The sequence below is a fragment of the Hemicordylus capensis genome, chromosome 3, assembly GCF_027244095.1.
Source record: "Hemicordylus capensis ecotype Gifberg chromosome 3, rHemCap1.1.pri, whole genome shotgun sequence".
NCBI lineage: Eukaryota > Metazoa > Chordata > Lepidosauria > Squamata > Cordylidae > Hemicordylus > Hemicordylus capensis.
In genome coordinates, this window is record NC_069659.1 from 136,725,929 (window position 1) to 136,737,584 (window position 11,656).

Here is an 11,656-nt window from a genome sequence, read left to right on the forward strand (position 1 = left end):
CACTGATTCCATAGCTGTAAGGAAAACACCTTGGACTGCAAACACATTCTGGGGCAGCAGAAGATGGCCAGATCCAGCAGTTCAATGGGATTCACGCAGGACATGCCATTCCTGACAGGACAGCAGAAGGAGGGAGTCTTCAGAAGCCAGAGTAAGTAGCAGTCCAGTTGGTTGGTACAGAGCAATGGGCAGAGAATCCCTGGCTTGCTCTGCTGCATAGACTTTGCAGAAGTGCTCCAGCGGCCCATATGATGACATTTTGGTTGGTGGCCTTCCACTCCTGCTGCCTCACCTCCAAGAGGTTGCCACCGGAGAATCGGCCGGTCTCCCTATGGCCCGCACCTGAAACCACGGCCCCTGGGAAAGGTCAGATGGTGGTTCTTTCCAAGGGCGTGGCTTCGGCAGGGAGTGCGGTGGCATTGGTTTGGCCACATTGCTGGAGACTAACAATGGACGTCCCCAGAAGCAAGGGGGTGGCTCTGGCTTGGGGGCCCCCAGCACATTGATAATCAGCACTGGCAATGGTCCGGGCCTCCGCCAAGCTGATGGATCTTGCCATGAAGTTGGCAGTGGCTTTGGCGGAGGTCTCCCCATTGGGGTCAGGGTTTTCTTCCCAGTTGACGAGATCTGGGGAAGAACCGTCTCCCTGGACAGGCCAGAGAAATGGTTCTCCCCCAGTAGCAAGAAGCCCTGCCCAGCCTCCCCAAGGTCCAGAGTCAGGTTGCTCCTGGGGATGGGTTGCGATCTTCTGGCAGCGTCCACCGTTGCCTCCAGCGTCCTCCTGGGGTTTCTCCCCTCTTCCAGGTGGGGAAGGCTTTCACCCCAGAAGTCACACCCCTGCCTGGTGCATTGGCCAGATGAAGACCAGCTTTGGGGATCTTTCCTAGGAGGGCTGGTGGTCTGCCCTCCTGTGGCGGCTTCCCCTCACTGCTGCCTTCTGCCCGGGACTGCCTCTTTGGTGTTTTGGGATGCTTCACCCTTTTCTTTGATGGTTCAGCTGGGCCACCAAAGAAAAGGGTGGTTCCCTCAGAAGCAGCCCCATGCGCTGGCAGCAGGGGAGACAGCAGCAACTTCTGGGCCACCAAATGGCTGCTGGAGCTGATGGGCCTCCTCACACAAGTTCTCTCGTCATCTGCCCCTAGAAGGAAAGAATGAAAGAATGGTTTGTTTTGTTTTTGTTTTTTTCTTTATTTCATACATTTATATACCACCACAATTCAAAACTCTAGGCCCTTTACACAATCTGTCCTAGTTTGTTTGGACAAAAACAAGTTCACATTATTTTTATACTAATGTTAACATTGAATGATGATTAGCTAGCCTTGAGGAGTTTGACTCGGGAGAGGAACCTCCAGAGACCCCTGACCTGCATCCAGCCAGAGAGCCAGGTTCATTCCCTCCTGCAGCCCCTTCTGTTCAAGAGCATTCGCTTAAGGGCAGGTATGCAGCAAAAACACATGGAAGGCATCAAGCCTGTTGCTGAGTATTGAGCAGAATAATCCAGGTCTCCTCTAGAAGAAAAGGGAAGGGGGTGGGAGTGTTAACATTCTACAGCTCCCAGCGGCCATGAGCAAGAACCAGCTCCTAATTCAAGATCAGGCTGATGACATCATAAACAGCTTGTGCAGCTCTCTCTCCATGCAGTGGTGAGCCCTTTGTCAGTATTAATGGACATGAAGGGGGAAAATGGAGAACTCTTCCACTTTGTGAGGGGCAAGCAAGCTAATGGTGCCATCTAGGAAAAGAGCCTTTGGACAGAAGGCAGAACAAACTGGAAAGGGAAGCTGTGGAAGCAAGTAAGAGAAAGGCGAGCAGGAATAACATAGCTCAACAAAAGATCCGGGGCACAATCCATTACATTACTTACCTTACTGGTTACATTTCAATCCCACTACATCATTTAACTGCTCCCCAGATTTTATCCCTTCCCCAGCTATGACCCACAACTGCGCAGGTGGCTTCTAAGCTTTGTGAAGACTGATGGTCACAAAACACTGCTGGTTTAGAACCAGAGATCAGGCTCTCTCAATCTGGCTCAAGCTCCACAAAGCCGGGAAATTGGAACCTAAGGCTGATGCCACGTGATCAGTAATGATGTCCCATGTCACAAATGTTCTCCCTTTCTGAGCTTGGGACAGGCTCAGGATGGGACTGCCATCCAGCCTTTACCTGAGTACATCATAAAACCATTTTTCTGTTGAGTCAGTACTGTATAATCATGATGGCTCAGATGTGTCATAAGGCAGTACAGGAGCAGGACAACATGGGACATCTATGCCAGGCACTCCAACCTCCTCCTCCTCCTCTTGATTTGGGCCTTGAAGACCAAGGAAATGTGTGGGTGCGTGGAGTGCAAGTTGGAGCGAGCACAATTTGTGACACTGCACGACATCATTACTGATCATGTGGCACATCTGTTCAGGCATCAGCCTTTGGTTCCAATTTCCTGGCTTTGTAGAGCTTGAGCCAGATTGAGAGAGTCTTAACTTTGGTCCTAAACCAGCAGGTTTTTTGACCATTGAATTTCCATGGTTTGTGAAAAGAGAACTTCTGTTTGAATTTCTGTGTGTTTGAATTGTGTTAACCTCAGCTTGTGTGAGGAATGGCTTTTGCTTCTGTGTGTGTGCTTGTTTCACACACATGCTTGTGTTGCATATCCTCCGACTTGTTTTGAATACTAGCTGGTCTGTGAATGTATCAGTAAAGATTAACTGTTGCATATCCATGATTTTAAATTGATTTTACCTCTTTTAGAGAACCTTCAGGGAAGACCAATGGATTTTAATGTAATTTATCTTCTTGCAGATAAGACTGCATTTGTTGCTACTTGTGTCACTAGATTTTGTGCCATTACATACACGATACGTCAGGCAATGGCGAAGGTCCCCCCTTGTTGGAAGTTAAGGACTTTGCACTGTCTTTTGTCTCAATGACAGCAGAGGACAGACAAGTGAGTCAGAGGGCTAGAGGGTCAAGACATTGGTCATCCCTTCTCTACTGCTCTGACACTATCCCTTTGGAATGTAGATTGCTACTCTTAGGGACTAACTTCCTTCCTTCCTGCTTTGGACTTCCTCTCTCCCCTTCTCTTCCTGTTCCTTCTACCTTGCAACATGCAAGCTCCTCTTCCCTGCACCATGTGTGCAGAGATGCAGAATCCATCTGCATCCAGCTAGCTAGCTAGATGAGAGATCCTAACTCCTCACTTTCCTATCTAGAATGGAGTTCTCTAATAAATATCGCTTATAATGATTTGAAACTATGAACTGGCTCTAAGTTACTTTACTCTCAGCATACACGCATGCCTGCCTAAATTCTGCTGCGTTGTGCCTCTGTGCACTCTGCTATAACGAAAAAGGGTTTCTCCTACCAGAGATAATTCCCAACAGCCCCTCCATCAGTTAGGTAAGGATGTCTCTGATGGGTAAACTCCCTCTACCTAAATGAAACTGTGATATCTGACAAAGAGGCTCTACACACGATCCGTATGTAGGGCCTAACTGGGATCTGTGGGGAGAGTGGGCTTAGTCCTGGGCAGCTGAATTGGCCACCCACACGACTTACCAGCTCCGTCACGGAGCCGGTAGGGGTGGTGGGCTTCCTGGCCCCTGGAAGTCACAGGATTCTGGGGAGACCCCTGAGGCCAGGAGGTTTGTGGTAGCCTCCTGGTTAAGGGTCTGCTCGTGAGTCGCTGTGGTGCAAAGCTGCGCCATGGCAACTCATGATCAACTAAGCGAGGTTAGCGCCTCTTTTGTGGGGGGTTGGCAAATAAGTGGGCTACTTCCAGAAGCCGCACAGCTCCCGACAGTTCACACGTGCGGGGAAGTCGGGCTGGGCTCCCTTTGCCGGGTTTCCTCTGCGCATGTGAATAGCCTCAGACTGTACCAACTGCATTGAATGTGAACTCTGTATATAATGCTGAAATCTGGTCAAGTACCATAATAAAGATATTGATTGATTGTGTCATGTGAGTGTGTGTTTGTGTTATGCAAGTGTGTGTTTGTGCATTTGTGTGTGGCATGCATTTGTGTGGCTATGTGTATGTAGGCTGCTGCATATGTTTCTGTGTTGTGCCCGAGTGTGTTTGTGCTTTGCATCTATGGGTTTGTGCATTTGTGTGTTTCATTTGCGTTTGTGTGTGTTGCACACATTCGTTCATGTGTTTGTGTCACATACGTGCATTGTGTGCTTGTGCTCTCTGTGTGTGTTGCACCTTTAAGCTTTTTTGTGTGGCATCTGTGCAGTTTTGTTTGTGCATTGTGTTTGTATACATCTGTATTGGTGCACTGCATTTGTGTGTTACATTAGCATTGCTGTATTTGTGTTGCATCTGTGCATTTTGTGTGTTTCTGCATTTATGTTGTATGCATGTGTTTGTGTGTAGTGTTGTGTGTGTTCATTTGTGTAGCATGTGTGTTTGTGTCATGAGCATTGTATGCATTTGTGTGTTATGTCTGAGTTTGTGCATTTGTGTCTCCATTTGGGTGCTTGTGTTTTACGTTGGTGTTTGTGTGTGTGTGTGTGTCCATTGCATCTGTGTTTGTATCTGTGCCGATGTTGCATCTGTGCCGTTGTGTCTGTTTCTTCATTGGGTCTCTGTTTATGCGTTAGTGTGTTTGTGCATTGTACCTGTGTTTGCACATTGAGCCTCTGTGCATTTTTGTGTTTGTATGTTGTGTTTGTGCATTTTGCCTCTGAGTTTATGTTGCATCTGTTTGTGTCTGTATTTGTGCGTTTCTGCATTTATGTTGCGTGCATGTTTGTGTGCTTGTATATTTGTGATGCATGTGTGCCTCTGTGTTTGTTTGTATCATGTGCGTACATTTGTATGTTGTGTGTTTCTGAACAGGTAGTAGTAGTAGTAGTAGTAGTAGTGACTTTATTTCTGTACATGACCATGGGGATGGGGGTCTAACCAACAGTTTACATGTCTATAATACCTTAAAATTAACAACAGCAGCAAATATTTATATACCACTTTTAAACAAAAGTTTTCAAAGCGATTTACATAGAGAAATAATAAATAAATTAGATGGATCCCTGTCCCCAAATGGCTCACAATTTAAAAGGAAAAGTAAGATAGACACCAGCAACAGTCACTGGAGGTACTGTGCTGGGGATGGATAGGGCCAGTTACTCTTCTCCTACTAGGTAAAGAGAATCACCACATTAAAAAGGTGCCTCTTTGCCCAGTAGCAGGGGTTTAACATAAAATTAACATAAAATAAAAATCTCCACTGGTTTGTTTATTTAAAATATTTATACCCTGCCCCTCCAGCTTACTGTATATAGGGGAAAATCCATCCAAGTAAGTGTTTTTTGATAGCTCTTATTTCCATAAGATGGACAAACACATCAGCAGTCCTCTACTTTCTAAAAATCATTCTGGATCTCTCTTGACCCAATAAATTAGGGATTAAAGTCCAGCAATCACATTTAATGCCCTACCAGAACTTATGCTGGAAACTGACCAGTCAGTGGATGGCTTGCACTCTCCTGTAGGGATGTGCAGAACCGGTCCACGGTCCGACGGTTCGGTCCGGGGGTTCGTGGGTTTGTGATCGAACCGAATCCCACCCACCCTGGTTCCATCCGAACCGGAACCGAACCACTGGTCCACTCCAGCAGGTCTGCAAACTTTAAAAAAAAAAATTAAATTAAAAGTACGTACCTGTAGCCCCTTCGAGGGGTTTGTTGTAGCCACGGGGGCATCTGTGAGGGTTCCGTCTCCCCCCGCCGGCCTCCCTCATCACCGCCACAGCCGGGTCAATGTAGCCTTTTTGTCCCCTTTGGGCCTCCATAAAAGTGAGCGGCCGCCATTTTGGCCACTGCCGCACATGCGGAAATGCCCTCTGCGACGCCAGGGGCAGATGTGCTCCTTGTCCAATAATGTATCTTGTCATCAGGGGTGGCCCTTTGTTTGTTTGTTTGTTTGTTTGTTTTTAAGGATGCTTTTACTAGTGTTATATATAGAAACTGAAAGGTTACATCTCTGAGAATCCAACAAAACGAGTTAACATACTGTACAAGGTCTTATCCATCAGAACCAAGACATAAGAAAAATACAGTAGTATTAATAGAAAATCTTTAACTGGGTGTCAGAAGCTATCAATAAAAGAATCTTGAACCCTAACCCTAGAGAAAAACAAAAGACAAAAAAAAACCCTGCCTCAACCTAGTTGATCATCCTTCTGTCAGGCACTCTAAGGAGGAGAGAACTGATCCAACTATGACATACAAAATAGAAATAATGCAAGTAATTCAAGCGCAGAGACAGAAATCCCCAATATTCTATGGTGTGAACTCCACACACCAGGCTAAAAAACTATAGTTAAATTTTAGTGATTAAATTCTGTATTCTATAAAGAAGAGAATATAAGTTTATTAAATTTATATACCGCCTTTCATTAAAAACAATCCCAAAGTGGTTTACAAAAGTTAAGAAAACATATAATAAGAATGACAATTAAAAGTATTAAGCTAAAACTATGACAACAAATCTGGTTTAAAATATATAAAATACAAATATAAAAACTGTACACAAATAAAAACACACAGAAGCAGCAAGAAAACAATCATGTAAAGGCCTGGATAAAAAGCCAAGATTTAAGAAGCTTTCTAAAAACTGTGATGGAGTCCGAGGAGTGAATGACCACTGGGAGAGCATTCCAAAGTCCGGGGGCAGCAACAGAGAAGCCCCCGCACAACAACCGAGCCTCCCTCCTTGTCAGCACCTGGAGCAGAGCCCCCTCAGATGATCTCATCAAGCAGGCAGCAACCCTTGGGAGCAAGCGGTCCCTCAAGTATCCTGGACCCAAACCATTAAGGGCTTTAAAAGTCAAAACCAGCACCTTGAATTGGACCCAGAAACTCACTGCTAACCAGTGCAGCTCTTTCAAAATAGGTGTGATATGATCACACCAGGCAGCTCCAGATAGAACCCTAGCTGCAGCATTTTGTACAAGCTGCAGCTTCTGGATGTTCTTCAAGGGCAGCACCACGTAGAGCACATTACAGTAGTCCAGCCATTACATGACTAAGGCATGGGTAACTGTGGTGAGATCTGCCTTCTCAAGAAAGGGACACAGCTGGTGCACTAGCCGAAGCCGTGCAAAGGCACACCTGGCCACTGCCTCCACCTGAGATTCCAAAAGCAGAGCTCGGTCCCAAGCTGCGTACTTGCTCCTTCAAGGGGAGTGCAACTCCATATAGAACAGGTAGAATCACCTCATCCCGATTGGCTCTCCTACTGACCAACATTACCTCTGTCTTGTCCGAATTCAGTCTCAGTTTATTAGCCCACATCCAACCCATCACGGCCTCCAATCCCCGATTCAGGACATCCACCGCCTCCCTAGGATCAGGTGACAAGAGAGATAGAGCCAAGTGTCATCTGCATATTGCTGACAACTCAGTCCAAGCCTCTCCCAGCGGCTTCATGTAGATGTTAAACAGCATGGGGGACAAAACCAAACTCTTAGGGACCCCACAGGCCAATGGCCACGGGGCCGAGCAGTAGTCCCCCAGCACCACCTTCTGAACCCTCCCCCCAAGAAAGGAATGGAGCCGCTCCAACACAGTACCTCCAATTCCCATACTCAAGAGGCGGTCCAAAAGGATACCATGGTCGATGGTACTGAATGCCACTGAGAGGTCCAGCAGAACCAAAAGGGACACACTCCCCTGTCTAGTTCCTGGTGAAGGCCATCCACTAGAGTGACCAAGGCAGTTTCAGTCCCATATCCAGGGCGGAAGCCAGGATATGGCTTCCTTTCATGAAGCAAGGTGAGCACTTGCCTCAGGCAGCAGTTTATTGGGGCGCCAGCAGGGCACTGAACTGACCCCGCCCCACCCCCACTACTGCCGTTTGAGCAGCTCTTTGGGACTGATCGGATCCTTCCTCGTTCTCTTTGCCAAGCTTGCAAGAAGCAGGAGGAGAGGCCAGGAGGCTGCTGCCAACCTTCCCTCCTCCCTCCTCCCCTTGCATGCTCTTTGCATCTCTTCTTAGGTACTACAACACCTTGAGCAGCCCCTGCTGTGCCTGTCCAACTGTCTTGCTGCTAAGGTTTGGCCTGAACTGAGCAGAGAGATGCCTTTGAAAGTGGTTATTCTCTTACATTTGGCAGGGGGAGAGCAACTGGCCCTATCCATCCCCAGCACAGCATCCCTCCAGTGGCTGTTGCTGCTATCTGCCTTATGCTTCTTTTTAGATTGTGAGCCCTTTGGGGACAGGGGGCCATCTTATTTATGTATTCTTTCTTTTTCGATGTAAACTGCTTTGTGGACTTTAGTTGAAGAGTGGTGTATAAATATTCATAGTAGAGGTAGATGCTTTCCTCTTTCTAAATACAAGGAGCCGTCACTTGAAAAAGGAGCTTCTTTGCCCAGTTAGCAGGGCCTGGCTGGGAAAGGTCAGACATGCAAATGGTGAAAGGTCACCGACTTACTGTCATGCAAGCTGTGAGCAGCTTCTCTCAGACTGGCATGGAAGAGACTGAAGTTCTGGCAGGATCAGGCTTTTCTTTACACTCAGTGCAAGAATTTTGTTTTAGAGACGTTTACACTCACCAGAATAAAAGCTATTTTATTATCACCAGAATAAAAGGTATTAATCAAAGCGATTCCACACCCCATAGAACCCGGGGAGTGATTGACGGCTGGCAGCATCAGTTGGAGGTCTGGGGCTGAGAATGTTCCGTTTGAAGTTGTGGCCGTTGGTGTCAGGGAGGGTTGGCTCCGTTGGTCCCACACAGCTGATGGGAAGACATGAAACCTGAACAATACCTATCGGAGGCAATGAACTGAGTTCTACATCACTGGGAAGTGTAAGTTATGGGAAGACTAATCACCAGGGATACTTAAGAAAGAATGAAAAACAAAATTAGGTGGTGGAGGCCGGAGTAGGAACCTATAACTATGGCAAATCCAGATATAGATCTGTAGTCCTCCAAAAGTTTCCACACCCCTGATCCCTGTCCTTCTCCTGAAGACCTGCTCATCCACCTGCTGCTGCGGTCTTGCTTCAGGACTGACCTCTATTGATTTTACTCTAAGAAGAGCAGCTGGGTCCTTGCTGCTTGGCTTAATGGGTCTTAGGAAGCCCAGACACTCTTGAAGTCATCTCCAAGCCTTGTTCTCAGAAATGTTCTGTTGGTGGGCCAAGACAAAAGACTCTTTCCTGACTAGTTATCAGTAGGACTATGGAAACGGCAAGGTTTCTCACACTCCACCCTTAGCAAAAAAACAAAAACAAAAAAGCAGTTGCAAAGCAACAGCAAGAGAAATAGTTTCAGGATGATAGACTACGCTGTTGAGGTGTCCCTATGTGTCCCTACAACCGTACCCCATTTGGTTCATATTGGTCTTGGCGTTGCAAAGTTGATAGGGCAGGAAGGACACACGGATACACACACAGAGGCCTTTTTGGGTGTAACTGCTAACAAAGTCCTGTTTCCATGTGGCATCTCACATTCTCTTCTGTATCCCATTCTTCTTCCTTACAACAACCCTGTAAGGCAGGCCAAACCATTTGAATGGCTGGCCCTGTGTCACCCAGCAAGTGTCATGGCTAAATGAGGGTTTAGACTTGGGTTTCCCCGGTCCTAGTCCAGCACTCTAACCACTGCACCACGTTGGCTGACAATCATACTTACAGGCCTTTGTCAGGGCAATCAATCTCCATCCAGTATAACTGATTTCATTCTCCATAAAGGGGTGATTCGTAAGTAACATCTGGCTTTGGGATTTTCATCTAGGTCATGTGTAGTTAGTTGTGGTGTTCCAGCTCAGGATGATCCAGTTTTTTAGGGAAGAATTGATGTGTTTAGAAAACCAAAGAAACTCCGTTTTACTTAGAAAACCTCATCTTAACTTAAAGTAACCCCAACCCAGCTAGGGACATCACTGCCTTTCATGATTGGCGTCATTATCTTTCTCCAGCTAAAATGTATCTATGAAACTCCGAATTCACATCAATCTCATAAGCCTACTGGAAAGTAGGCTAAAAAGTGATGCATTTTACCAAAAGAGTAAGAGCCTGAGTTTGAAAAGGAGTGGGGGAGAGAGAAGTTACAACACCACAGATTAAACCAAATATAATAAAGAACCTAAGTAGCCTGAACTCGAAAATCCTTGTGGCCTGCTCCAGGAGTAAAGCAAAGTTGCATGTTATATCTAACATATAGCCTTGCCTACTTTGCAGGGTTGTTGTGAGGAGAAACTTAAGTATGTAGTACACTGCTCTGGGCTCCTTGGAGGAAGAGCGGGATATAAAATGTATAAATAAATAAGTAAATATCTCCAAGCAGGATACAGGCACTCCCGGGGCAGGGCCTAGTTAATCCCACCCTGCTCTGCAGGGTGTCCAAGGTTTTGACTAACTTTTCACTAAATGAGGGGAGTTGCAAACTATAGGAGCTAGAGCTTTACACTTAGTGCATGCAAGGATTTCATCACAGAGAGGTTTACACTCACCAGAAAAAAGACACTCAAAGCTACTCCTCCCCACTGGTTGAGATTCAGAGAGGATAGAACCCGGGGAGTGATTGATGGCTGGCAGCAGCCATTGGTTGGAGGTCTCTGGGGCTGAGAATGTTCAGTTTGAAGTTGTGGCCGTTGGTGTCAGGGAGGGTTGGCTCCGTTGGTCCCACACAGCTGATGGGAAGACATGAAACCTGAACAATACCTATCGGAGGCAATGAACTGAGTTCTACATCACTGGGAAGTGTAAGTTATGGGAAGACTAATCACCAGGGATACTTAAGAAAGAATGAAAAACAAAATTAGGTGGTGGAGGCCGGAGTAGGAACCCATAACTATGGCAAATCCAGATATAGATATGTAGTCCTCCAATAGTTTCCACACCCCTGATCCCTGTCCTTCTCCTGAAGACCTGCTCATCCACCTGCTGCTGCGGTCTTGCTTCAGGACTGACCTCTATTGATTTTACTTTAAGAAGAGCAGCTGGGTCCTTGCTGCTTGGCTTAATGGGTCTTAGGAAGCCCAGGCACTCTTGAAGTCATCTCCAAGCCTTGTTCTCAGAAAAGTTCTGTTGGTGGGCCAAGACAAGAGACACTTTCCTGACCAGCTATCAGTAGGACTATGGAGACAGCAAGGTTTCTCACACTCCACCCTTTAACAAAAAACAAAAACAAAAACAATGCAATTGCAAGCAACAGCAAGAGAAATAGTTTCAGGATAACAGATCTCTTTCCCCATTTTAATTCTGCTGCTACCTACAAACTTGGATTTTCCAAAGAAGAACACTCACCATTCACATGGTCTGGTACCGGAAGTGAGTCCAAGGCACTGCAAAACATACCTGATCTTTCCCAAGAGGTAATATCTTGCAGTTCTGCTACAATTAAGCTCCCCGCTGCCAATGACTGAGCCACTGCATGAGTGATTTCTTGTGCTGCATTTGCAGGTGATGTAGTAGTTGATGGATGTGACCTGCAGATCAAAGCTAAAGCCTATCCAGGGTATTTAAGAGAACACCTTCTTTGTTATGAACCCCATCACCTATTAGGTGGTACATCAAAGGAGGTTCGTCTGAGGGTGCCGCCAGTACTCCTGGTGGTGACTCAAAGACGAGCCTTCTCTGTAGTTGCCCCAGGACTGTGTAACACCCTCCCTGTTGAGATTAGAGCTGCTCCAT

At 46.5% G+C, this 11,656-nt stretch overlaps 1 protein-coding gene across 2 annotated transcripts; it reads right to left on the bottom strand.

The window, feature by feature from the left end:
* Positions 1–123: 123 nt before the first annotated feature.
* On the bottom strand, positions 124–11,053 carry LOC128351874 (uncharacterized). 2 transcript variants are annotated; one of them, XM_053311867.1, is made up of 6 exons: positions 10,934–11,053; positions 10,474–10,653; positions 9,654–9,784; positions 8,569–8,753; positions 5,472–5,637; positions 124–1,138 (listed from the first exon to the last, which is right to left on the bottom strand). In XM_053311867.1, exons 3-6 carry the CDS (start codon positions 9,730–9,732, stop codon positions 717–719), a joined length of 852 nt encoding a protein of 283 aa, XP_053167842.1. In that variant the 5' UTR covers positions 9,733–9,784; positions 10,474–10,653; positions 10,934–11,053; the 3' UTR covers positions 124–716. The 2 variants fall into 2 exon arrangements, with proteins under 2 accessions (XP_053167842.1, XP_053167844.1); XM_053311869.1 differs by lacking the exons at positions 5,472–5,637; positions 8,569–8,753; positions 9,654–9,784; positions 10,474–10,653; positions 10,934–11,053 and adding an exon at positions 5,672–6,540.
* Positions 11,054–11,656: the final 603 nt, after the last annotated feature.